This window comes from Salmo trutta, chromosome 19 (assembly GCF_901001165.1).
Source record: "Salmo trutta chromosome 19, fSalTru1.1, whole genome shotgun sequence".
In the NCBI taxonomy this organism is placed as follows: Eukaryota; Metazoa; Chordata; class Actinopteri; order Salmoniformes; family Salmonidae; genus Salmo; species Salmo trutta.
The window spans coordinates 40,957,249-40,982,683 of NC_042975.1; the positions used below are offsets into that span (position 1 = coordinate 40,957,249).

The window sequence follows — 25,435 nt, forward strand, 5'->3', positions numbered from 1 at the left end:
TTTATCAAACAGGAGATTGTGCCAGGGCAGCAGGAGGGTGCCAGAAAGAAAGATGACTTGCAGTGTGGCGTGTGTCTGAAAGTATATGTGAAATGAGACAAGTACGCTGCTCGGTGACACACATAATTACATTGAGGCACACAATCACGCTCAGGTGCGCGTGCACACACGCAAACACACACACATCGTATTTCCTAACATGTATCAGCTGCACTGGTTTATCAGTGTGTCGGAATATAGTATTAATCTGGTCTCCTGTCAGAGTGTGTGTAGTTTGGATCAGAGAGATACTGTAGGCAGACCCAGTCAGAATGCCACTGTAGTGTTTGTTGGGTAGGCTTCAGAGCAAACCCCATCTGTTTACCTCTTCTATCCTCTGTAGTGCCTCTTCTCTTGTTCTTTCCATGAGGTGGGGCCTTAGGAAAATTAAGTCATAGAATATGCACTCATATAAGCAGATTTTCACCAGTGATGTTTTAAAAAAATCATTTACAAAGTAGATTGAAAGGTTTTATAAAGTAAAAATGTCATTCAGTTCAGCACTTTTGTTTTTTAGCGACTTTATTTGGCAGTGTCTGATTGAAGAACAACCTTTTATCTGTACTCTGATGATATCATCAAAGCAGATTATACTGTGTAGCTTACTCATTGTCTATCCATTGTAACATGTATTTCATTCAGTGGATGATTGGCAATTGCTGATTGGAGTGAATGGTGTGCCTCTCTCTCTCTCTCTCTCTCTCTCTCTCTCTCTCTCTCTCTCTCTCTCTCTCTCTCTCTCTCTCTCTCTCTCGCTCTCTCTCTTTCACCCCATCTCTCTCCCTCACATCCCACTAGGCAAAAACTGGTTGAATCAACATTGTTTCCACATCATTTTAACCTCCAAAATATATACTGCTCAAAAAAATAAAGGGAACGCTTAAACAACACATCCTAGATCTGAATGAAAGAAATAATCTTATTAAATACTTTTTTCTTTACATAGTTGAATGTGCTGACAACAAAATCACACAAAAATAATCAATGGAAATCCAATTTATCAACCCATGGAGGTCTGGATTTGGAGTCACACTCAAAATTAAAGTGGAAAACCAGGCTGATCCAACTTTGATGTAATGTCCTTAAAACAAGTCAAAATGAGGCTCAGTAGTGTGTGTGGCCTCCACGTGCCTGTATGACCTCCCTACAACGCCTGGGCATGCTCCTGATGAGGTGGCGGATGGTCTCCTGAGGGATCTCCTCCCAGACCTGGACTAAAGCATCCGCCAACTCTTGGACAGTCTGTGGTGCAACGTGGCGTTGGTGGATGGAGCGAGACATGATGTCCCAGATGTGCTCAATTGGATTCAGGTCTGGGGAACGGGCGGGCCAGTCCATAGGATCAATGCCTTCCTCTTGCAGGAACTGCTGACACACTCCAGCCACATGAGGTCTAGCATTGTCTTGCATTAGGAGGAACCCAGGGCCAACTGCACCAGCATATGGTCTCACAAGGGGTCTGAGGATCTCATCTCGGTACCTAATGGCAGTCAGGCTACCTCTTGCGAGCACCTGGAGGGCTGTGCGGCCCCCCCAAAGAAATGCCACCCCACACCATGACTGACCTACCGCCAAACCGGTCAAGCTGGAGGATGTTGCAGGCAGCAGAACGTTCTCCACAGCAGAACGTTCTCCAGACTCTGTCACGTCTGTCACGTGCTCAGTGTGAACCTGCTTTCATCTGTGAAGAGCACAGGGCGCCAGTGGCGAATTTGCCAATCTTGGTGTACTCTGGCAAATGCCAAACGTCCTGCACGGTGTTGGGCTGTAAGCACAACCCCCACCTGTGGACTTCGGGCCCTCATACCACCATCATGGAGTCTGTTTCTGACTCCATGAGGGTGGTACGTTTGAGCAGACACATGCACATTTGTGGCCTGCTGGAGGTCATTTTGCAGGGCTCTGGCAGTGCTTCTCCTGCTTCTCCTTGCACAAAGGCGGAGGTAGCGGACCTGCTGCTGGGTTGTTGCCCTCCTACGGCCTCCTCCACATCTCCTGATGTACTGGCCTGTCTCCTAGTAGCGCCTCCATGCTCTGGACACTACGCTGACAGACACAGCAAACCTTCTTGCCACAGCTCGCATTGATGTGCCATCCTGGATGAGCTGCACTACCTGAGCCACTTGTGTGGGTTGTAGACTCCGTCTCATGCTACCACTAGAGTGAAAGCACCGCCAGCATTCAAAAGTGACCAAAACATCAGCCAGGAAGCATAGGAACTGAGAAGTGGTCTGTGGTCCCCACCTGCAGAACCACTCCTTTATTGGGGGTGTCTTGCTAATTGCCTATAATTTCCACCTGTTGTCTATTCCATTTGCACAACAGCATGTGACATTTATTGTCAATCAGTGTTGCTTCCTAAGTGGACAGTTTGATTTCACAGAAGTGTGATTGACTTGGAGTTACATTGTGTTGTTTAAGTGTTCCCTTTATTTTTTTGAGCAGTGTATTTAATGACGTTGAATCAACATGGAAAACTGATTGGATTTGCATAAAGTCATCAACTTCTGGGGATTTCCTATTTTCTTCACCAAACTTTTAACCTAAATCCAATGACATGGGGATTCTATATTTTTTTCTTTATGTTGAATTCACATGAGTTAAAATCTAGACCAAATGTAAATAAAAAGTAGACGTTGAACTGATGTCTGTGCACAGTGGGATGTATCTATCTAGATTCTATCAATCTTTCTGTATTTGCTGTTTGACCCTTACCTCTGTGTCTCTGTGTAGGATCACTAAAGGGGATGCTGGGCCAATGAGAACCATGTGGGTCATGTGGTCAGTTGTTACGGCTCTCCTTGTCGCCATGCTGCTCAGTATCGTCCATTCAGAGCTGCAGGAAGGAGCCCTCATTCCAGGTAAGCAATCCCAACACAACACTCCTCATCAATCTACTATTTGCCATTGGTCATGTAATTGACCTTACCTGCTGCAGACAGAGACTAGCACCTGTTACTGTAAAGTGCTTCTGTATAATTGCTTATCTTGGTAGTCTTATTATCAGTCATGGGTCTTTCGTAGCTTTAAGCTTAGAAAGTGAGTATCTATTTGGGAGTGTGAGATCTCATTGGTCATTGTTTGAGGTCTGGCATTAGATGCTCCATCCGTTCTACCTTTCCTCCCAGTCTTATCACTGTAGGTTTCATCTGTCTCGGTGTTGTTGAGGAGTGGGCGGAGGATCATCACTCATAGGGCTCACATTACACACACTGTTAGGACTCAGGTAATTACTCTATCCATCAGAGAACCAGGGAGGGGAAGACAGGAAGAAAAGGTTTCATCTGGTCCCCATGTGGTCCAGTCTGAAATAAAGAAGTGGTAGCTATATTCCATTTATTTTCCACTGTGGTGTGTTTAATTAGCTCTTCCCCTGCCAGGGGCTCAATCCATGCTGGGGTAACAACAGGGCTCTATGACTCAAATCCTGCAGGACTGTGTCTCTGTGTCTCTGTGTCTCTGTGTCTCTCTCTCTCTCTCTCTCTCTCTCTCTCTCTCTCTCTCTCTCTCGCTCTCTCTCTCTCTCTCTCTCTCTCTGTGTGTGTGTGTGTTTGTCTGTGTGTGTGTGTGTGTGTGTGTGTGTGTGTGTGTCTGTGTGTGTGTGTGTGTGTCTGTGTGTGTTGGCTGGATTTGTCTCTACTCCCCCTTAATTAGTTAGCAAGCTCTGTCAATGACAATGAGATTCTATGGTCTTAGACAAAGTTCAGATGACTATATTGCATCACTTCGACCATGTAGATTAGTTGGATATCAAAGCAATTAAAGGATGAGGATGATGCAATTGCAGCGGTTGAAAACCGGTTGGAGTAAGACCCAGCTTATACAGGGTTCTCCAGGGATCGTCTAAGAGCCTAGCAGGCTGTCTTGCAGATGTTTGAAGGGTGAGAGGCTAATGCAAAGGACAGTGTTCATTAGTAATTGAGAGCTGTTCACCATCTCACAGTGATGACTTGAGCCTGCTGTGCGGTGGAGCTCCAGAGCAGGGATTAGAGGTCAGAGCAGAGAGATCAGGTTCACCCTCAGCGGTCATGACAGTCTGTCTGTCACTGAGGGAGAGAGACGACGTCACTGAGGTATTCACACTGACCACTGACCATTGGATGCCGGGTGTGCTCACAATCAATCACCCTGGGGAATAGAGGGGTGATTCACACGACTGGCTTTTTTGGTAAGTTGTTCTGGAGATGTACAAGTAAACACTTAAGGGTCCAAAAGATTGGAACCACATTTGCCTTCAGACGCCAAGTCCATTTTTATAGGAGCTGACCCTAAGGTGAATGATCCCCTAGCTAGTGCATTTATGAAAGAAAGAGCACTAACAACATACTAGTAGTTGGCCTCAGAGGGACAGAAGAATGAACACTGTTCACTGATTGCCCTTGGCACTGGGTGGTTGTCCGTGCTGGTAACTTTAACTTTTCCATGCTGGTAACCTACCACAGGAAACTGCTAATGTCCACTGCATTGTGGGCATCCAGGGAAAAGCAATTTCAAATCAGTGGGAAGTTAAAAGGGGCTTGACATGTATAGAGCATCTGCTTGAAAACAGTGTTTTTCCGGCTTCCTGGAGGAGTCTGTGCTGATTTATTTGTGCGTCTCTTGGCTGGTGTCCTCGTGATTGTGTGGATGGAATATTTGCTTGTGTTCTCCTTTACAGAGACAGGAGTATGATTGAGGGGAAGGCTGGAGTTATGAGGGCAGCCTGCCATCCTAATGGAAATTCTGGAAAAATAAAGGTTTCTTCAGGTACACTCTAGATGCAGATGTCAAGTGTATTTAAATTGTTCTGGCTTAAATATGAGAAAATAGTACATCAGTCCTTGAGTGTTGGGGTGTAGACTACCTGAATACTAATTTACTGCACTGTTGGTTATAAAACCTGAGGTTATGTCTGAATTTGTTAAGTTAATACAAAGGATCTGTTTCCCAGACTGTAATTCTTGGTGGGTAGTGTGACTTTCCTGACTGTGTATTGTGATGATGGTACAGCACTGGGGGCTGGTGGTGAGGAGCCCAATTAGGAAGTGTAATCAAAGGCCAGCTCGTTAGCGTTGCCATGTTTAATTAGTTGTGCAAGCAGCCTGGCGTTGGTGGGAGTTGGTAATCTAAGGGTTACCCATGGTGCTCTTTAACAACATGGCTGCCGGATGGTGAGAGAATCTATTAGTCATAGCACTTTCTAATTTTAGTCACAACACACACGCTCGCGCGTACGCACACTCACACACGCAGGCACACACTCTCTCTTTTTTGTCTCTCTGTCTCACTTGCTCTCTTTCTCACTCTGATAATACATCACATTACTGTAAAAGTTGATTGAGTATACAGTATATACACTGATCCAACAATTGGGATTGTTATCTTGTTATTTTACAGAAGACGTGTTCATCTCTTGTTAGTAATATGAGATTAAAGTTTGCATACTTTATTACCTATTACACAGGACAATGAATCTATTCCACAGATCTATATATTAATTATATCAGTGATAATCTTTAGTTTGTTAACCCTGTGGATAAAAAATGGTGATTGCCTATTTCCCATTGGTGAGACCTTTTTTCCTCTCCTCACTGGCTCTTGGTAATCTAGACACCATGTTTGTTTCTGCCTAAAGGTGAGCTTGTTTCTAGATAACCTTGTGTCCCAAGGACATGAAGTTGTATATAGGGCTGAGAAATCCCAGCCTGAGCTTTCACGTATCCACTCTCACACGAATTCCCTAGAATTAATCAACCTGCAAAATGCTGTCGTTTCCTTCCTGGCTGCAATCATTATGAAGTCAAATGGCTTTGAAGTGATTTGGGTGCTAGATGCAACCTCCCAATACAATGTGACACTAAAAGATAAGCCGCTGCTCCCCCGATAAGACTTTGATTGCAATGTACCACTTGACCTGACTCTGAAAAGAAGAACAGAGCTGCATTGGTCACACTCTAGTCATACTTTGGTTTGAGAGCCATACTATTTTAGCTCATTGTACTGATTAAAGACGAGGCTCAGTCCTTTGCAGATGGAGGAATATTTCTCTCTGCTGTGCGTGGGAGTGTAAGGGAGAAGACTGGTGACACGATGTGTGGTTAGCTAATTAGTAATGCTCGTTAGTCTATTTAGAGAGCCATGATGAGAGGAAGACAGCACTAATCTCAGAGAAGAACAACATTCCCCACAACAACACCAACTGTTAGAGAGAGAATGTTGAGGGCTATCATTAACTGTTACACTGCTGATATGGTTTAGCTACAGTACTGTGCTACTGTATCATTGAAGAAGTGTCCTTGAGATAAACTCCCAGCTGTTCTCTATTCTCCTATTGTTGTGGAGAGGCTCTTCAGACACGAGGAGAGCTGGCAGAGTGCCTGTCCGATTTTAAATATGTGTACTCAATAGCCACTGGGCACAGACATCAATTCAACGTCTGTTCCACGTTGGTTCAACGTCATTTCATTTCATTGAAAGTGTGTGCCCAGTGGGTAGTCACCTGTTTTGGAGAGGGGGGCTTCGACATCGTCTACCGCATAATTCGGTTCAATTTCACCCATGAAGCCCACCTTCACTACAACAACAACACCCCCAAGGACACTTCAGTTAGATAAATGTAGCTTTTCCATATTTTTCAAATGCATGCTTAGGTCCTGCCAAATATAGTTTGGTCAACTTCCTGCTCTCATCACCTCCATGCTATGTTCCTCTTCTTCCCATGCCCTCTCCAACCCTCTCTGCTCTGTTGCCAGGGCAATCTGTCCAAACCAAACACCCCCCTCCTGGCAGATTGATTGCTAATATTGGAATTGATTGGCGTTGGAGTGGGAGGAAAGGCTAAGTGTGTGCAGTGGTGTAAAAAGTAAACAATTGTCATACTTGAGTAAAAGTAAAGATACCTTAATAGAAAATGACTCAAATAAAAGTGAAAGTCACCCATTTAAAGTAAAAATCTAAAAGTATTTGGTTTTAAATATACTTAAGGATAAAAAGTAAATGTAATTGCTAAAATATACTTAAGTATCAAAAGTAAAAGTATAAATAATTTTAAATTAGATATATTAAGCAAAACAGTTTTTGTTTTTAAAAGCATGCATAGCCAGGGGCACACTCCAACACAGACATAATTTACAAACGAAGCATGTGAGTCCACCAGATCAGAGGCAGTAGGGATGACCAGGGATGTTCTCTTGATAAGTTTATAAGTTATAAGTTATTTTATTCTGAAATGTAGTGAAGTAAAAGTAGTCAAACATATAAATAGTAAAGTAAAGTACAGATACATCCCAAAACGACTTAAGTAGTACTTTAAAGTCTTTTTACTTAAGTAGTATACACCACTGTATGCGTGCATGTATGAGAGATGTTTGCTATGACCTGTGGTGCATTTCCTCAGGCTTTATCATTATCACAGCACAGTGTCCATTTTGATTCATTTCGAGCATGTTTGTGTTGCTGGAAAATGTCTCAGTGATGCATTAAATTACGTTTTGACACCTGCTGACTCAGGTCATTAGTCATTCACAGATATCTGCTTCCGTCTGTGGCATCTGAGCTGATGTGAACTGAAACCTGAATAGATACAGTATATCATTACCTTGAGTTGCAGTCATAATACGCAGATAGAATTATAGATAATCATGGCTATTATCTAGTATTAGGTGTGTATGATCTGTATGTGGCCCGCGGGTGGTGTCCTTTGCAGCTGTCTGTTGTTGCTGTTGCTGTGACAGACAGGGCAGCACACAGGGAAAGGTACACAGAGAGGGATCAGTGTCTGACAGTGTGACAGGGGTGTGTGTATCTGTGTACCCTGGTCTCAAGGATACTGAAAGGTCATTACCTCACTGATCTCTCCCTCTCCCTCTCCCTCTCCCTCTCCATACTTGATTTAGATCAGCAAATAAACATTGTTAGTACATTGTTTGCAACCTCCAACCAATTAGCTGTGTTTTAGCTGTTGTTTCTGGGCCAATCCCAACATATTTGTCCTGAACATTGTATTCCACCATTTTCACACATCCATTTGGGGCACCAGTTACCTCCAGACACATGTCTATCCTGGGTGTGTTGGTGTTGTTAAATGTATTCTGGATGTTAAACCTCTGACAGGTCCACTCTGTGAAGTTGTCTCAGCGGGGGGGCTGAGGGCTGTTAAAGGAATGGCCGGTACAGGACCAGCGCATTGATTGGCCACATGAATCAGTCCATACGGCTCACTTTTTCGATCTCCATGGATTTGTGGGCGGGTGGCGGGGCACCTTTGTGGCTTATCAAAGGCACCGATTTAGCCAGCATAGCATGTCAGGCCATTCGTCTTCCTGTAAGTGACATGTCATTCCCCGAAACCAGCAGCCTCTGCCCTCAGACATACACATGCACACTTACAAGGAAAATCACACACCCGCTGCCACTCACAAATATATATACACACTGCTGTATATCTGAACATAGCCTAGAGACAAACACCAAAACATAAAACCTTCAACACACATCACATGCAAACCCAGTACAGTAAATGTAATGCCATTTTTTTACTGTGTCCCTACCTGTGTCTGTGCTGTAATTCCCCCCTCAATGTCTCCCATCACCCTCTGTCACACACAGGTTTTCCAGTACTTTCTTAGGGTGATGCTAGGCTATTCTGCATTGATTTACCATCAGTCATGGCTCCTGGCTTTGTATTGGTCTTGCAGGGAGCTGTCCCTCTCTGTCCCATCACCCTCTCTCTCTCTCAGGCACTGAAATGATAAGAGTAAAATCAATAGCCAGCCTCTGGCCTCACACAACATGGCTACTCCACGCTGTCTCTGTCTGTAATGTTGCACCAATTTATCAGAAAGATTCCTCCCTCCACTTGTTGGAGGGTTCTGTCTGTCCATTGGTTTAATCCTGCCTGTCGATACAGACAGACAGCAAAAGTTTAATCCTGTTAGAGCAATCAAATAAAGTGGACGGATCCTAAAGACTGCTCTCTCATTATTCTTTCAACCTTGTTTTCACTCGCTCTCTCCATCTTTAACTTGGTGTTGTTTGTGCTCTTTTGTCCAAGACATAGAATGACTGTCACAATCCTAGTCCTTGCGTAGAGAGGTGTACACTAGCATAGCAAGGAACATATTGTACACTAAGATGAGCACACAGTGATGGACACAACACTAGACATGCACAATAACATTTCTGAAAGTATCTTTTCATCTATTTTCTTCTGCCTGTATTGACCACGTACTCTTGTGTTTTTCGCAGTAGAGTTAGCCCTTTACACTTGTGGGAATTGGCCTACATGGATAAGACTACATTTAAAAGTTTCTTACAGAAGAAATATGAAAAGCATATATGCATAACTATGGTAGCGACTGAAAGGGAACAATTTGGAGATACTGGGGAAATTCTTTGACCAAAGGTGACAACAGTTCACCTGACACAAGACTGCTTGTATTTATAATTTATAATAATCCTCAACATCTTTGAAAATACCTTGAGTCATCTTAAATTACAGCATTTCCCTCATTCAGACAACAAAAAATGTCAAAAAGTTGACGAATTAGCGGGAGGGATGGGGGCAATTCTTATCATGTGCAGTGCTCGAGTTCAGAACGGCTGTCATTCAAAACCCATACAGTCCTGGGAAATGCAGAGCCCTGACGTCATGTATAGCATGTTACTGTACAGCCACTACGTTCCAATTTAGGCACTTATTAGTGCCCAAATCTGCCATTTTCAACCCGTATACGGGTACCAGTGTAAAAGGCCACAGAAAGGGAAGAGGGTTTTTCTACCTTAAGTCCAAACAGTTCTCTTAAAGGCAGTGGTAGACCCTATGGATATGTGAGGAGAGTAATGCAACAGTATACAAAGCAGCAGACCCTGGCTCTCTTCCTCTGTCTCACTGCTCCCTCCCACCCTGTATGCACTGACAATCTCTCAATGAGATACAGTCCCATCCAGCAAATAGAGTCCTGTCACTGACCGCAAAGAGAGAGAGGCGGGGGAGAGGGTGGTGGGGAGTTAATATCTTGCAGCTTCTTCGGATGGGATGACTGTGAGACGAGATGAGAATAAGAAAATGGAGCATAACGATAATGAGGCTATGGTGGAAAGGGTAATGATAGTCAACGAAACAGAAGGAAGAGGCTGACAAGATATCACTCTGTCAAGGAGATAGGAGCTGGTTGAGAGAGAGTGCAATCATAGGAAGAGATAATTAGCATGTTTTTTACTGGATCAAAACGGGACTTAGGTGGTGGGCATGGCGGGGGCGTGGCCACGGGTGTGGCCAACGTTGCGGTCGCAAACCAAAAATAATTGTCGCAGTGAACTTTTGCCGTTTTAAAGCTATTTTCCTGCAATTATACACATTTTGCCATGTGGCGGAGATAACATTTTGCCATTTTAAAACAAATATCCAAAAAAGTGTTAAACAAATCAAAATATATTTTGATTGTGAGATTCTTCAAAGTAGCCACCCTTTAACTTGATGACAGCTTTGCACACTCTTGGCATTCTCTCAACCAGCTTCATGAGGTAGTTAACTTGAATGCATTTCAATAACAGATGTGCCTTGTTAAAAGTTCATGTGTGGAATTTCTTTCCTTCTTAATGCGTTTGAGCCAATCAGTTGTGTTGTGACAAGGTAGGGGTGGTATACAGAAGATAGCCCTATTTGATAAAAGACAAAATGGCAAGAACAGTTCAAATAAGCAAAGAAAAATGACAGTCCATCATTACTTTAAGACATGAAGGTCAGTCAATACGGAACATTTCAATAACTTTGAACGTTTCTTAAAGTGCAGTCGCAAAAACCATCAAGCGCTATGATGAAACTGGCTCTCATGAGGACCGCCACAGGAAAGGAAGACCCAGAGTTACCTCTGCTGCAGAGGATAAGTTCATTAGAGTTACCAGCCTCAGAAATTGCAGCCCAAATAAATGCTTCACAGAGTTCAAGTAACAGACACATCTCAACATCAACTGTTCAGAGAAGATTATGTGAATCAAGCCTTCGTGGTCGAATTGCTGAAAAGAAACCACTACTACAGCACACCAATATGAAGAAGAGACTTGCTTGGGCCAAGAAACATGAGCAATGGACATTAGACTGGTGGAAATCTGTCCTTCAGTCTGATGAGTCCAAATTTGAGATTTTTGGTTCCAACCGCTGTGTCTTTGTGAGATGCGGTGTGGGTGAACGGATGATCTCTGCATGTGTATTTTCCACCGTAAAGCATGGAGGAGGAGGGGTGATGGTGTGGGGGTGCTTTGCTGGTGACACTGTCAGTGATTAATTTAAAATTCAAGGCACACTTAACCAGCATGGCTACCACAGCATTCTGCAGCGACACGCCATCCCATCTGGTTTGCGCTTTGTGGGACTATCATTTGTTTTTCAACAGGACAATGACCCAACACACCTCCATCCAGCGTTAGGGCTATTTGACCAAGACGGAGAGTGATGAAGTGCTGCATAAGTTGAACTGGCCTCCTACAATCACCTGACCTCAACCCAATTGAGATGGTTTGGGATGAGTTGGATTGCAGAGTGAATGAAAGCAGCCAACAAGTGCTCAGCATATGTGGGAACTCCTTCAAGACTGTTGGAAAAGCATTCCAGGTGAAGCTGGTTGAGAGAATGCCAAGCGTGTGCAAAGCTGTCACCAAGGCAAAGGGTGGCTACTTTGAAGAATCTCAAATATAAAATATATGTTGATTTGTTTAACACTTTTTTGGTTACTACATGATTCCATATGTGTTATTTCATAGTTTTAAAGTCTTCACTATTATTCTACAATGTAGAAAAGAATACAAATAAAGAAAAACCCTTGAATGAGTAGGTGTGTCTAAACTTTTGACTGGTACTGTATTTGTATATTTTATTATTTGGACATGGGCGGTTTGGAAAAAAACTGATGAGGAGAAGATGAGGTGCAGAGGACAGCTGAGAGGAATTGAAGAGCGAGCAAGAATGAGGAGAAAGCAGTATCCTTTGCCAAAACAATCTGAGATCTGCTGTGTGCTATAAATGCAGTACATTATGAATGATGGTGGCTGGGTGTGATGAATGCTGTGTTTGTCTGTCAGGAAGTCATTGTGTCTCTTTTCATTTATACCACAGTCTTATGTATCTTCTATTATATCTTGCCTTCTATCTATGCCTTCCCCATAAAACAAAGTAAGAGGAAAAGAATGTGTGAAGTTGGCCATTTTGAGAGCAGACTTATGGTTGTATGGAAAGAGCTCAGAGGGGAAACTACCTCCCTCTCATTGAATGCCTCCTAATCCCAGTCAGGCTCAAGGACATCTCTCCCATCTCTCTGAGACGATCGATACCCTGCCCTTATCACTAGATACTCTATGTATATGAGATTGCAGTTCCAAATTGATTCCAATCTCCTTGGATTAACACTAAATCAATATGCGTTCCAGCACCAGGTGTCTGGTTGTCTGTGCTAGCATGCTGAGGTGAGGTCTAAGTGAGCAACATCATGGGTGGGTAGCCACCTGAAACAGTGTCCCTGGGCTTCTCTTAGTGGACAGAGGGACTTCAGGCCGAAGTGGCAGCGATGCAGGAAAGGTTGACAGAGATGTTGCATTGCAGCCTAAGGTTTGTTCTGACAGACTGAGGAAATGCTTTTCATATCACAATTGAAAATCAAAAAACACAGTCAGACGGACTAACAAATACATTTCAGAAAGTCATTTTGCATGACACAGAACTGTTCTTTTGAAAGTGGGTAACTTTTCCTGGTTTGTGTTGTTGAAAGCTGATGGCTGCCTTGATGTGCGGTGCCTTGCTGTTGTTTTTGGTGTTTACCGGCGTAGTGGGATGCAGGGGGACTGTGCGTTGGCACGGTGACAAGCAGGCCTGCGGGCGGCTGCCGTCATGTTTAAGTGTGATTGATGGTCTCGTCTGCTCACTGAGAGTGCTAACGGTTAGTGCTGTTAATGAGCACACATCAACTTAACGCACCAAGACATTCATCTGGAGGGAGAAGCGGAGAGACGTGGGTGTGTGTGTAGTTTTACGTGTGTGTAGTTTTACGCATGGACAAGGCTTGCTGTGATGTGTTTTAGAACCACCTGCTGGGTACCCACTGGGCACAGACGTCATTTCAACATCTAGTTTTGATTCATTTACGTTTGGTTGAGTTGTCAACTAACGTGAATTCAACATGAAATCAACAAAACATTTCACCATGTCATTGGATTTAGGTTAAAAGTTAGGTGAAAAAAAGTTGATTACTTGCAAATCCAATCAGTTTTCCACATTCATTCAACATCATCACATAGATGTTTTGTTGTTGAAATGATGTGGAAACAACATTGATTGAGTGCTTTTGAAGTGACAGGTTGACATGAAATCTGTAGCTTATTGACAGTGCCCAACAGCTAGGCCATTTTGGTAATGAATACAGGCTACAATATAGGTATGGTAATTCACCTATGGAAGTATAAGGCTGTGAATGCAGCCATATACACAGCTGTCCTGTCACGCCCTGGCCATAGAGGGTTTTATTCTCTATTTTGGTTAGGCCAGGGTGTGACTATGGTGGGCATTCTATGTCCTTTTTTCTATGTTTTTGTATTTCTTTGTTTTGGCCTGGTATGGCTCTCAATCAGGGACAGCTGTACATCGTTGTCACTGATTGGGAGCCATACTTAGGTAGCCTGTTTTCCTTTGGGTTTTGTGGGTGGTTATTTTCTGTTTCGTGAGTATTACCTGACAGAACTGTTTGGCTGTCAGTTTTGTTTTTTTGTTTAAGTGTTCACCAGAAATAAATACATGATGAGCACTATCCACGCTGCGCCTTGGTCTACTCTTTCAGACGGCTGTTACATGTCCAAAATAATGCAAACTAAATGCTGATAGTAGTAGTGAAAGAGAGCGACTCTCCAGTTGGGCTGGTCTGTGACTCACTGACACCTTTCCCGGTTAGAGGAATAAAGCTACGTCACAGACAGTTACACACAATAGGGAACTTTATTTCCAGAGGACATAAGAGATGGATCAATCAATCAATCAATCAATCAAATGTATTTGTAAAGCCCTTTTTACATCAGCAGATGTCACAAAATGCTATACAGAAACCCAGCTTAAAACCCCAGATAGCAAGAATGCAGATGTTGAAGCACGGTGGCTAGGAAAAACTCTCTAGAAAGGCAGGAACCTAGGAAGAAACCTAGAGAGGAACCAGGTTCTGAGGGTTTGCCCAGTCCTCTTCTGGCTGAGCCAGGTGGAGATTATAAGAGTACATGGCCATTTAAGGCTAGATTGTTCTTCAAGATGTTCAAACGTTCATAGATGACCAGCAGGGTCAAATAATAATCACAGTGGTTGTAGAGGGTGCAACAGGTCAGCACCTCAGGAGTAAATGTAAGTTGGCTTTTCATAGCTGAGCATTCAGAGGTCGAGACAGCAGGTGCAGTAGAGAGAGAGAGAGAGAGTCTAAAACAGCAGGTCTGGGACAAAGTAGCACATCTGGTGAACAGATCAGGGTTCCCTAGCCGCAGGCAGAACAGTTTAAACTGGAACAGCAGCATAACCAGGTAGGCTGCAGACAGCCAGGAGTCATCAGGCCAGGTAGTCCTGAGGCATGATCCTAGGGCTCAGGTCCTCCGGGAGGGGAGGGAGAGAGGGAGAGAGAATTAGAGGGAGCATAATTAAATTCCACACAGGACACAAGATAAGGCAGGAGAATTACACCAGATATAACAGACTGACCCTAGCCTCCCAGCACATAGACTATTGCAGCATAGATACTGGAGACTGAGACGGATGGGTCAGGGGACACTGTGGCCCCTTCCGACAATACGCCCGGACAGGGCCAACCATGCAGGATATAACCCCACCCACTTTGCCAAAGCACAAGCCTAACACCACTAGAGGGATATCAACAGATCACCAACTTACTACCTTGAGGCAAGGCTGAGTATAGCCCACGAAGATCTCCTCCACCGCACAAGCCCGAGGGGGCGCAAAACCAGACAGGAAGATCACGTCTGTGACTCAACCCACTCAAGTAACGCACCCCTCCTAGGGACGGCATGGAAGAGCACCAGTATGCCAGTGACTCAGCCCCCATAATAGGGTCAGAGGCAGAGAATTCCAATGGAGAGAGGGGAGCCGGCCATGCAGAGATAGCAAGAGCAGTTCGTCGCTCCAGTGCCTTGCCGTTCACATTCGCACCCCTTGGCAGACTACACTCAATCATAGGACCTACTGAAGAGTTGAGTCTTCAGTAAAAACTTAAAGGTCGAGACCTAGTGTTCCTCTCTCACATGGATAGGCAGATCATTCCATAAAAATGGAGCTCAATAGGAGAAAGCCCTGCCTCCAGCTGTTTGCTTAGAAATTATAGGGACAATAAGGAGGTCTGCGTCTTGTGACCATAGCGTACGTGTAGGTATGTACGGCAGGACCAAATCAGAAAGATGGGTAGAAGCAAGCCCATGTAATGATTTGTAGGTTAGCAGTAAAACCTTGACATCAGCCCTAGCCTTAACAGGAAGCCAATGTAGAGAGGCTAGAACTGGAGTAATATGATCGAATTTTGGGGTTCTAGTCAGGATTCTAGCAGCTGTGTTTAGCACTAACTGAAGTTTATTTATTTCTTTATCCGGGTAGCCTGAAAGTAGAGCATTGCAGTAAAGCATGGAATCGTTTTTCTGCATTATTTTTGGACAAAAAGTTTCTGATTTTTGCAATGTTATGAAAATGGAAAAAAGCTGTCCTTGAAACATTCTTGATAAGTTCGTCAAAGAGAAATCAGGTTCCAGAGTGTCACGCTCTGACCTAGGAGAACTGTGTTTTCTCTGTTTAGTTAGGTCAGGGTGTGATAGGTGGGTGGGCATTCTATGTTTTGTTTTCTATGTTTTGGCCGGGTATGGTTTCCAATCAGAGGCAGCTGTCTATCGTTGTCTCTGATTGGAAGCCATACTTAGGCAGCCTGTTTTTCCCTTTGTTTTCGTGGGTAGTTGCTTTCTGTTTAGTTTGTTAACCTGACGGAACTGTTGGCTGTCATTTTGTTATTTTTGTCTAGTGTTCGTTTCCGTTAAAATATAGAACGATGAGCACTCTACACGCTGCGCTTTGGTCTCCTCTATACGACGCCCTTAACACAGAGTAACGCAGAGATCCTAAACAGTTTTATTTGAGACGACTGTACAACCATCAAGGCTAATTGTCAGATCCAACAGCAGATCTCTTTGTTTCTTGGGACCTAGAACTAGCGTCTTTGTTTTGTCCGAGTTTAAAAGTAAAACATTTGCCGCCATCCACTTCCTTGTCTGAAATACAGGCTTCCAGGGTAGGCAATTTTGGGGCTTCACCATGTTTCATCGAAATGTACAGCTGTGTGTCGTCCGCAGAGCAATGAAAGTTGACATTGCGTTTCCGAATGACATCACCAAGAGGTCGAATATATAGTGTAAACAATAGTAATTGATGGTGTCAAAAGCAGCACTAATAGTGATCGATAGTGATCGATGGTGTCACCATCTAGACCTTAGTGCTGCTTTTGACACCATCGATCTTGTAATCAAAGAAGTTCATGAAAATCAAATTTTGTTGGTCACATACACGGGGTTAGCAGATGTTATTGCGAGTGTAGCGAAAAGCTTATGCTTCTAGATCCGACAGTGCAGCAGTATCTAACAGATAATATCTAACAATTCCACAACAAAACCTAATATACACAATCTAGTAAAGGAATGGGATGAGAATATATAAGTATAAAATATATGGATGATCAGTGACAGAGCGGCTAAGATGCAATAGATAGTATAGAATAGATAGTGCAGGATAAAGTATACAGTGTATACATATGAGATAAGTAATGTGAGATATGTAAACATTCTTAAAGTGGAATTATTAAAGTGACTAGTGTTCCATTTATTAAAGCGGCCAATGAAATCAAGTCTGTAGGTAGGCAGCCGCCTCTCTGTGCTAGTGATGGCTGTTTAACAATCTGATGGCCTTGAGATAGAAGCTGTTTTTCAATCTCTCTGTCCCAGCTTTGATGCACCTGCACTGACCTCAACTTCTGGATGGAAGCGGGGTGAACAGGCAGTGGCTCGGGTGGTTATTGTCCTTTATCTTTTCTGCCTTCCTGTGACATCGGGTGTTGTAGGTGACCTGGAGGGCAGGTAGTTTTCCCCTAGTGATGCGTTGTGCAGACCACACCACCCTCTGGAGAGCCCTGCAGTTGTGGGCGATGCAGTTGCCGTACCAGGCGGTGATACAGCCCAACAGGATGCTTTCAATTGTGCACCTGTAAAAGTTTGTGAGGGTTTTCGGTGACAAGCCATATTGTCACCGAAAGGTTGAAGAGGCGATGTTGCGCCTTCTTCACCACACTGTCTGTGTGCGTGGGCCATTTCAGTTGGTGATATGTACACAGAGGAACATGAATTTATCACTGCTGAAGTGAAAGCTATCTCTCTTGTTGAATGCTGCTTTTTATGTTCAATTAGGTTGGAAAAATCAGTTGATCGAGCAGCAGTGAGGGCTCTTCGATATTGCACGGTACTGTCTTTCCAAGCTAGTCGGAAGACTTCCAGTTTGGTGTAGCACCATTTCCGTTCCAATTTTCTGGAAGCTTGCTTCAAGGCTTGGGTATTTTCTATATACCAGGAAGCAAATTTCTTGTAACAACCAAATGCTAATGTAGTAAAAAATCGACTCAAACAATTCATGAGAGTCCATGAGCTCATGTTGCGCAACATTTCTATAGGCTATGCAATTGTGCAAGAAAACAGAGTGATGGCCTCTATTAAAAAGAGGAGAATCCATCAGCTTTCTATAGGCTATGCCTACTATATTTATTTCTCAACTTTCCTAATATTATGCAAATATTGAGCACATTGCTTATCTTTACAACAGGAATATATGAAAATGAACCATAGGAAAAGCGTCTTCCATTCGCTATTTAACCTCCCTGGGCAAGGTGGGACGTTTGCCTAGTCAACAGCCAGTGGAACCCGTGATGGCAAGCTATCTATATATTGCAAAATGTACTTTTGCCGAAAAGCTATTTTAAAATCGGACACCGCGATTGCATAAAGGAGTTCTGTATCTATAATTCTTAAAATAATTGTTATGTTTTTTGTGAACGTTTATCGTGAGTAATTTAGTAAATTCACCGGAAGTTTGCGGTGGGTATGCTAGTTCTGAACGTCACATGCTAATGTAAAAACCTGGTTTTTGATATAAATATGAACTTGATTGAACAAAACATGCATGTATTGTATAACATAATGTCCTAGGAGTGTCATCTGATGAAGATCATCAAAGGTTAGTGCTGCATTTAGCTGTGGTTTTGGTTTTTGTGACATTATATGCTAGCTTGAAAAATGGGTGTCTGATTATTTCTGGCTGGGTACTCTGCTGACATAATCTAATGCTTTGCTTTCGTTGTAAAGCCTTTTTGAAATCGGACAGTGTGGTTAGATTAACGAGAGTCTTGTCTTTAAAATGGTGTAAAATAGTCATATGTTTGAGAAATTGAAGTAATAGCATTTCTAAGGTATTTGAATATCGCGCCACGGGATTCCACTGGCTATTGAGTAGGTGGGACGATTTCGTCCCACATACCCTAGAAAGGTTAAAATCAATTTTTATGCTATTTTTCTCATAAAATAGCGATAATATTCCAACCGGGCGACGTTATATTCATTCATAGACTGAAAGAAAAACATGGAGTCGTCTCGTGCACGCGCACTCCAGTGTCATTGTTACCTGCCTGACCACTGCTGTTTTTCGCCCAGAGACTGCAGAGAAGTCATTCCACTTTCTGGCGCCTTCTGAGAGCCAATGGAAGCCTTAGAAAATGTCACGTTACAGCAGAGATGCTGTATTTTTGATAGAGATGCCCTAGAAGGAGAACAAATTGTCAGACAGGGCACTTCCTGTATGGAATCGTCTCAGGTTTTGGCCTGCCATATGAGTTCTGTTATACTCACAGACACCATTCAAACAGTTTTAGAAACTTTAGAGTGTTTTCTATCCTAATTATATGCATATTCTAGTTTCTGGGCAGGAGTAGTAACCAGATTAAATCGGGTACGTTTTTTATCCAGCCGTGAAAATACGGCCCCTATCCCAAACAGGTTAACCGCTCAACACAGAATAGCCGGATGTGCGCACTAGAAATATCCTTTCTATTTTATTCAGCTTTGTTCAAATGTACTCTTCATAGTATAAAATAATATAAAATAATGCCAGCAAAATCTTGTCTGCTAAATGAACTAGTGTAGTCCACAGCCATTTGACATAGCCAGATCAGGACCTAACAAAAAGACAACTCAGAGTATGCTATTCTGTTCTTCTGAAATAGACTACATTTTCTTCATATCATGTTTCTTTAGACCTGTCTAAAATAAATAGTGGATTTATTGTGAAGGTGTAGGCTATATTACATGGATTTTACATAAAATGTAGATGTTCCAAAGGTCTGCATCAGTGGATTGTAGGGAAGCCAGGAGATGCTAAATGCGTTTATGTTAATTAACGGTCAATTACTGTGAGACCGACAGTTATTTGCTTGACAATCACCGCTTGACAATGACCGCCCAGCCCTACTGGTGCCGAAATCTCCTCTAACCTCTATCAGCACCATGGACAGCGCCCTATACAATAAACCAAGTCATTTTGTGTCATGTCCTGACCAGTAAAAGGGGTTATTTGTTATTATAGGTTGGTCAGGGCGTAGCAGGGGGTGTTTGTTTTGTGTGTATTGAGGTTTTGATGTATGTTTTATATTTTCTATTTCTATGTTTATTCTAGGTTTCTCTTTCTATGTTGTGTTTTTTCAATGACCTCCAATTAGAGGCAGCTGGTGGTTGTTGTCTCTAATTGGAGGCCATATTTAGTGTGTTCGTTTTCACTTGTGTTTGTGGGTGGTTGTTTCCAGTTTAGTCTGTGCACCTTACTGGACTGTTATCGTCGTTATTTTGTTTAAGTGTGTTTACCTTCAATAAATACGAAGATGAGCAATATACCCGCTGCATATTGGTCCGATGATTTCTCCTCTTCAGACGACAAAGATGATGACATTTTGTCATTCCATTCCCTAGGTTTTTGCTGAAATGACACCACTGGCTATACCACCAATATTTTTATAAAAACCAACGAGCTAGATTGTTTCTTACCTTTTCAGAAGAGTTGCAGCCTCCTTGATGCTCTGTGGAACTTCCTGAGTAATTGATCATTCCATTGTCCCCAAAATCTTTTTGTAAGATCCCCTTAAAAGCCTGTTGGATTTATTCAGCTTTCCTCAGGTGTAGTATGCTTCTTCTGTGCTGACTGAACACATTTGTCAAAGTGGAAAATGTGTTTTCACAGCTTCAATGGTAATCTTGACCCCGCCCTTACAAATAGAATTCAAATATTACAGGCGGAGGCGTATCCCATTATTCACTTAACCTACCACAGATGAGCCTACTACTTTCTATGGAAACCCAAAGGAGTCATACTTAACAGCCCCAGTGACTTTCCATAGCCCGAACATTGTGATGGCATAGAGCAGCGGAGATACAGATTTTGCCAACCTGTCCCTCAATCATTTTAACTTTTTTGCTATTTTTATATAGGGACATAAAACTAAAACTGAGGGGGCACAAGTTTCAACTGAAGGGGCAGTGGTGGAAAAAGTACCCAATTGTCATACTTGGGTACTTTTTAAAAGTTAGGATACCTTAATAGAAAATTACTCAAGTAAAAGTGAAAATCACCCAGTAAAATATGACTTGAGTAAAAGTCGAAAAGTATATCAAAAGTAACTGTAATTGCTAAAATATACTGAAGTATCAAAATAATTTCAAATTCCTTATATTATGCAAGCCAGACGGATAGCCAGGGGCAATCTCCAACAGTCAGAAATAATTTACAAATTAAACATTTGTGTTTAGTGAGTCTGCCAGATCAGAGGCAGTAGGGATGACCAGGGATGTTCCCTTGATAAATGTGTGAATTTGACAATTTTCCTGTCCTGTTACGGATTCAAAATGTAACAAGTACTTTTGGGTGCCAGGGAAAACGTATTGAGTAAAAAGTACAATATTTTCTTTGGGAATGTAGTAAAGTAAAAGTAAAAGTTGTCAAAATTATAAATAGTAAAGTACAGATACCCCATGAAACAACTTAAGTAGTACTTTCAAGTATTTTTACTTAGGTACGTTACACCACTGATTAGGGGTTAATGACAGGAAGTATCCTGTCGACATGGAGCTCTCCAAGGTTCTGAAACACAGTGACGGGCCCTTTGTTCACTTCACACACATACTCTGTACACTACAGCCCACTAAACAGGCATCATTGGAACCTACCTATTCTCTGGTGGTGTCAGTATCTCCTGTATCCATGGCTATAAATCCCCATTAATTGATTTTGCCCTCTTAAGCACAGAGAAAGCTGCCATGCTATTGGTTAAGCACAGGGATATATACCAGGATAATGATGCAGAGCAGGATACAAGAGTGAATAACTCAATCGTACTCCCGAGCCTGATCATGAGTCACCTGAATGGCTTATTGCCCCAGGCTTGCTGGATCCCTGTGGACTCTCACACATCCTATCATCGCATTCGCATGCAGGGATCTAGAGAATAATATAGTCTTATATTCTCATGAATCACATTGCCCTCGTATACAGAGATGGACCCCAAGCGGAAATCACACAGTGTGTGTGTGTGTGTGTGTGTGGGTGTGTGTGTGTGGGTGTGTGTGTGTGTGTGCGTGTGCGTGTGTGTGTGTGACAGAAAGAGAGAAAGATAGAAAGCGAGAGAATGACAAGAATAGAGTGTCTGTGTTTGTATGTATTTGTAAATTCCAAATGCATGTGTGTGTGCTGTGTTGCTCCCTGTTTCCCGGTGGAAATCAGTGCATGTTGCAGGGGGATGAAGAGAAGGAGGGATGAAGGCAGGGAAGAGGAATAAGGTAGAGTGACTGTTCTGCTCTACAGATCTAGAGCAGTGCCAGGCCTGGCTCCAGACTATGATTGACACTTTAAGTGTATTCGTTCGCCAGTCGGCTGTTTGCTCTTGTGCACTGGGACCCGTGTGAGCGGCCAGCCATCTGTGCAACTTGCCGTTCTCTGTCGTCGCCTGTCGTCATGGCGATGTGCCCCCCTCTTCTAATGCAGCCCATCAGTCTGGTGTACACATGGAACTGCCCCCCATACCAAGTCCTCCTCACCCCCTGTGTGTGTGCCCCTCCAGCGATCCCTCTCTTAAGGCTGAGCTGAAATCCAATGAGATCCTTAATTTATATGGGTCCCCACCAGCTGGCTTCACTCGCCTGTTCTTGATTAAAGGGGTTTAGAAATTTGCCATTTGGCTGTTGATTTTGACCCACATTTAAAAAGTCTCCTGGTAGTCTGTCTCTCTGTCCGTCTGTCCGTCTGTTTCTGTGAGCCAGGACTGGAGTTACTTTGTTGCAGGTGGTGTTCTGTACTGTGTTGTGAATGCATCATCTCTACTGATTGCATACATTGTTTTGCTTTTGGACAGATATCTTACTGGTATCCCACCTAGCACCTTATCGATGCAAATATTAATACATTATTAACTTTCCAGCACTCTCATAAACTCAGATAACACTTAAATTGTACTTACTGTATACTGTATCTAGTCAAACAAAACATTACTACATGGTCAAAACTTGACAGTATAAGATGGACACAAAATAGACTTGGCTTTGTTGCCTCTTGTTCCTGCACGACATGCAATAAGATGGAGTGGCAGCACCCTCTTGTGGCTTGTTTTTGAACATCACCATGCTTCATAAAATCCTTCCTCTATCAATCTATGTGTTATGAACTGAATATTGAGTGTAATACTCACCATTACAGTAAAACACAGTGAATGGTAGCTGACCTGTGCCAGATAAAAGCAGTAATGTGGTTCTCTCTAGCAGTGGTGGGAAAAATACCCAATGATCATATTTGAGTAAAAGAGGAAGGACTCAAGTAAAAGTGAAAAGCACCCAGAAAAATACTACTAGAGTAAAAATCTAAAAGTATTTGGTTTTAAACATACTTAAGTATCATAAGTCAATGTCATTTCTAAAATATACTTAAGTATCAAAAGTAAAAGTAAATGCTATAAATCATTTAAAATTCTTTATTTTAAGCAAACCAGACAGCACAATTTTATTTTTTGTATTTTATTTACGGATAGCCAGGGGCACACTCCAACACTCAGACATAATTTACAAACAAAACATTTGTGTTTAGTTAGTCCTACAGATCAGAGGCAGTAGGGAGGACCAGAGATGTTCTCTTGATAAGTGAATTGGAACATTTTCCTGCATTCTTAATGTAATGAGTACTTTTGGGTGTCAGGGAAAAAGTATGGGAGCAAAAAGTTTATATTTTCTTTAGGAATGTAGTGGAATAAAAGTGAAAGTTGTAAAAAATATAAAGAGTAAAGTGAAGTACACATACCCAAAAAGTAGTACCGGTACTTCAAAGTATTTTTACTTAGTTACTTTACACTACTGCTGCAGAGGTACTCAGTCTTTTCCAGTAAGTTATTATTGATGTAGTTCTTGATGTTAGACTGTAGGGGCAGCAGGGGTTTAAGCTTCAGTTATAACATAATTCATTAGTATGATTTTAGCCTGTGAGTGAGTAGCCTACAGGTACAGTTGTGTATGTATGCACTGTGCAGTAGGCCTATAGAAGGTATGTATGTTCATTTTTGACTGTGTAAGCATTTCTGTAATTGAAATGTGTGTGTCTGAACCTGGGGAAGGGGTATGGCTGTGGGTGAACCAGTACATTCATGGGAATCATGCTGGATCTACTGTACTGTGGGCTAATAAAGCCTTTGTCGTAGAATTCTCAGAGGTAAGGAGAGTTAGTTGTGTGGTTTCCAACCAAAACTGTATGGTCGATGGTCAAATATCGAACATCCTCACGTCAGAGCCCCTTTCCATGCAGCACCACACAGCTATAAGACAACCACTAAAGCAAACTGAAAAACATAGCTTTTACCAAAACACAGCTTCTTTCTTCTTGGTATGGTCTGTGTGTTTTACTGTACCTAGTTCTCAATCAGCAGTCTACCTGTGTTCAGAAGCAATCCCAGCCCATTTTACAGATGGACTGGTTTTTTTCAGCTGGTGGTTGCCATGGGAATGTTGAGGAGAAAGCACCACCTCACACACTGTAAATCTCCAGGTTCACCTTAAAGTCACCCAGCCCAGCCTCCCTCTGTCTCAATAGAGCAGTATACTGGTAGCATTGACTTCCTGGTCTTTCAGAAGCACTATAGAAATGGGAAATACATTCTCAGGGAGACAGTTTGTCTATGCAACAGGGAGACAATGCTACCAGTATACTGCTCTATTGAGTCTCCCTGAGAATGCATTTCCCATTTCTATAGTGCTTCTGAAAGACCTAAAGTGTTTGCTTTTACAGATAGATGCTATGATGAGATCATATTCCTGTGGTGACTTCCACATTGAGATATTGAGATCGATCACATTGCTCCTTTTTCAAGATTTATAGCATTTCACAGTTATGACTTTCCTCCTGGAAGCTGCATCCTATCCAGTAAACAATTATCAAATGACAGGGGATTTAAGGTGAATTATGTGTTGCAACTAAGATGCAGTCATCATTGTCATGCACCTTATAATTATCATTTTCTTAGTGTGGAGAGAGACGAGTGAAGTCATGTTGTGCTCTCGTGGAGATAGGAGAGAGCTTGCAAAACAGAGGGCAATCAGGTGAGGTGACGTGGGCCAATCTATAGCATGGTTTAGGATTAGGTTTAGGATTAGGTTTAGGATTAAAGGAAAACAGGGATTCAGTTCTAACCTCAAACTCCTGAGAGTTGTTATTGTGTGAACCCGTGTCTCTGCTTTATTAAGATGATCTCTCTATAACAGTAGTGTGGAAGAATGGAGAGAATATGTTCAAAATAATCACTTTTCTTCACTTTACTCCTGATCTAATTGATATTGGCAGTTTCCTTCCCCACTTTCCTCTCCATTTTTCTGCATTCCTTTTGTCTTGGCTTTTCTAGTGTTGATGGGGAGGTTAGTATGAGAAACTGGACCTGACAGAGATCCTTTCCTGCACTGCTGGGACATAGGCTTAGCTTGGAACGAACAGATATAGTCACACCTTGGCTTTCAGGGCTGATAAAGAGAGATGGTGGCAATTACTTCAATTATTCAGTTACAGTATATTTGCAAAACTAGGCACGCACTTCTGTTGGAAAAACCTCAGCCCATGTCATCCCTTTAAGTATTGGGCTTGAGATCTGGGCAGAGCGCTCGGATAACGAGTCAAGGATAACACTACTGTAAGAACTCAGATAAGCAATAGATGGATATAAGAGTGAACTCTCAGTCGTGAGGTCCTGATTTCGCTAATACTACACTAAGTGATAACAGTTATTGATTGATACCACTC

General features: G+C 42.6%; 1 protein-coding gene across 2 annotated transcripts in view; it reads left to right on the forward strand.

Annotated features, from left to right (window-relative positions):
- Positions 1 to 25,435, forward strand: part of LOC115154586 (roundabout homolog 1) — a 214,634-nt gene that overhangs the window by 14,835 nt on the left and 174,364 nt on the right. For both annotated transcript variants that reach the window (XM_029700968.1, XM_029700969.1), the window contains one exon: positions 2,773 to 2,900. In XM_029700968.1, the coding sequence (XP_029556828.1) occupies positions 2,798 to 2,900 (103 nt within the window). In that variant the 5' untranslated portion in view covers positions 2,773 to 2,797. The remainder of the gene's footprint in view (positions 1 to 2,772; positions 2,901 to 25,435) is intronic.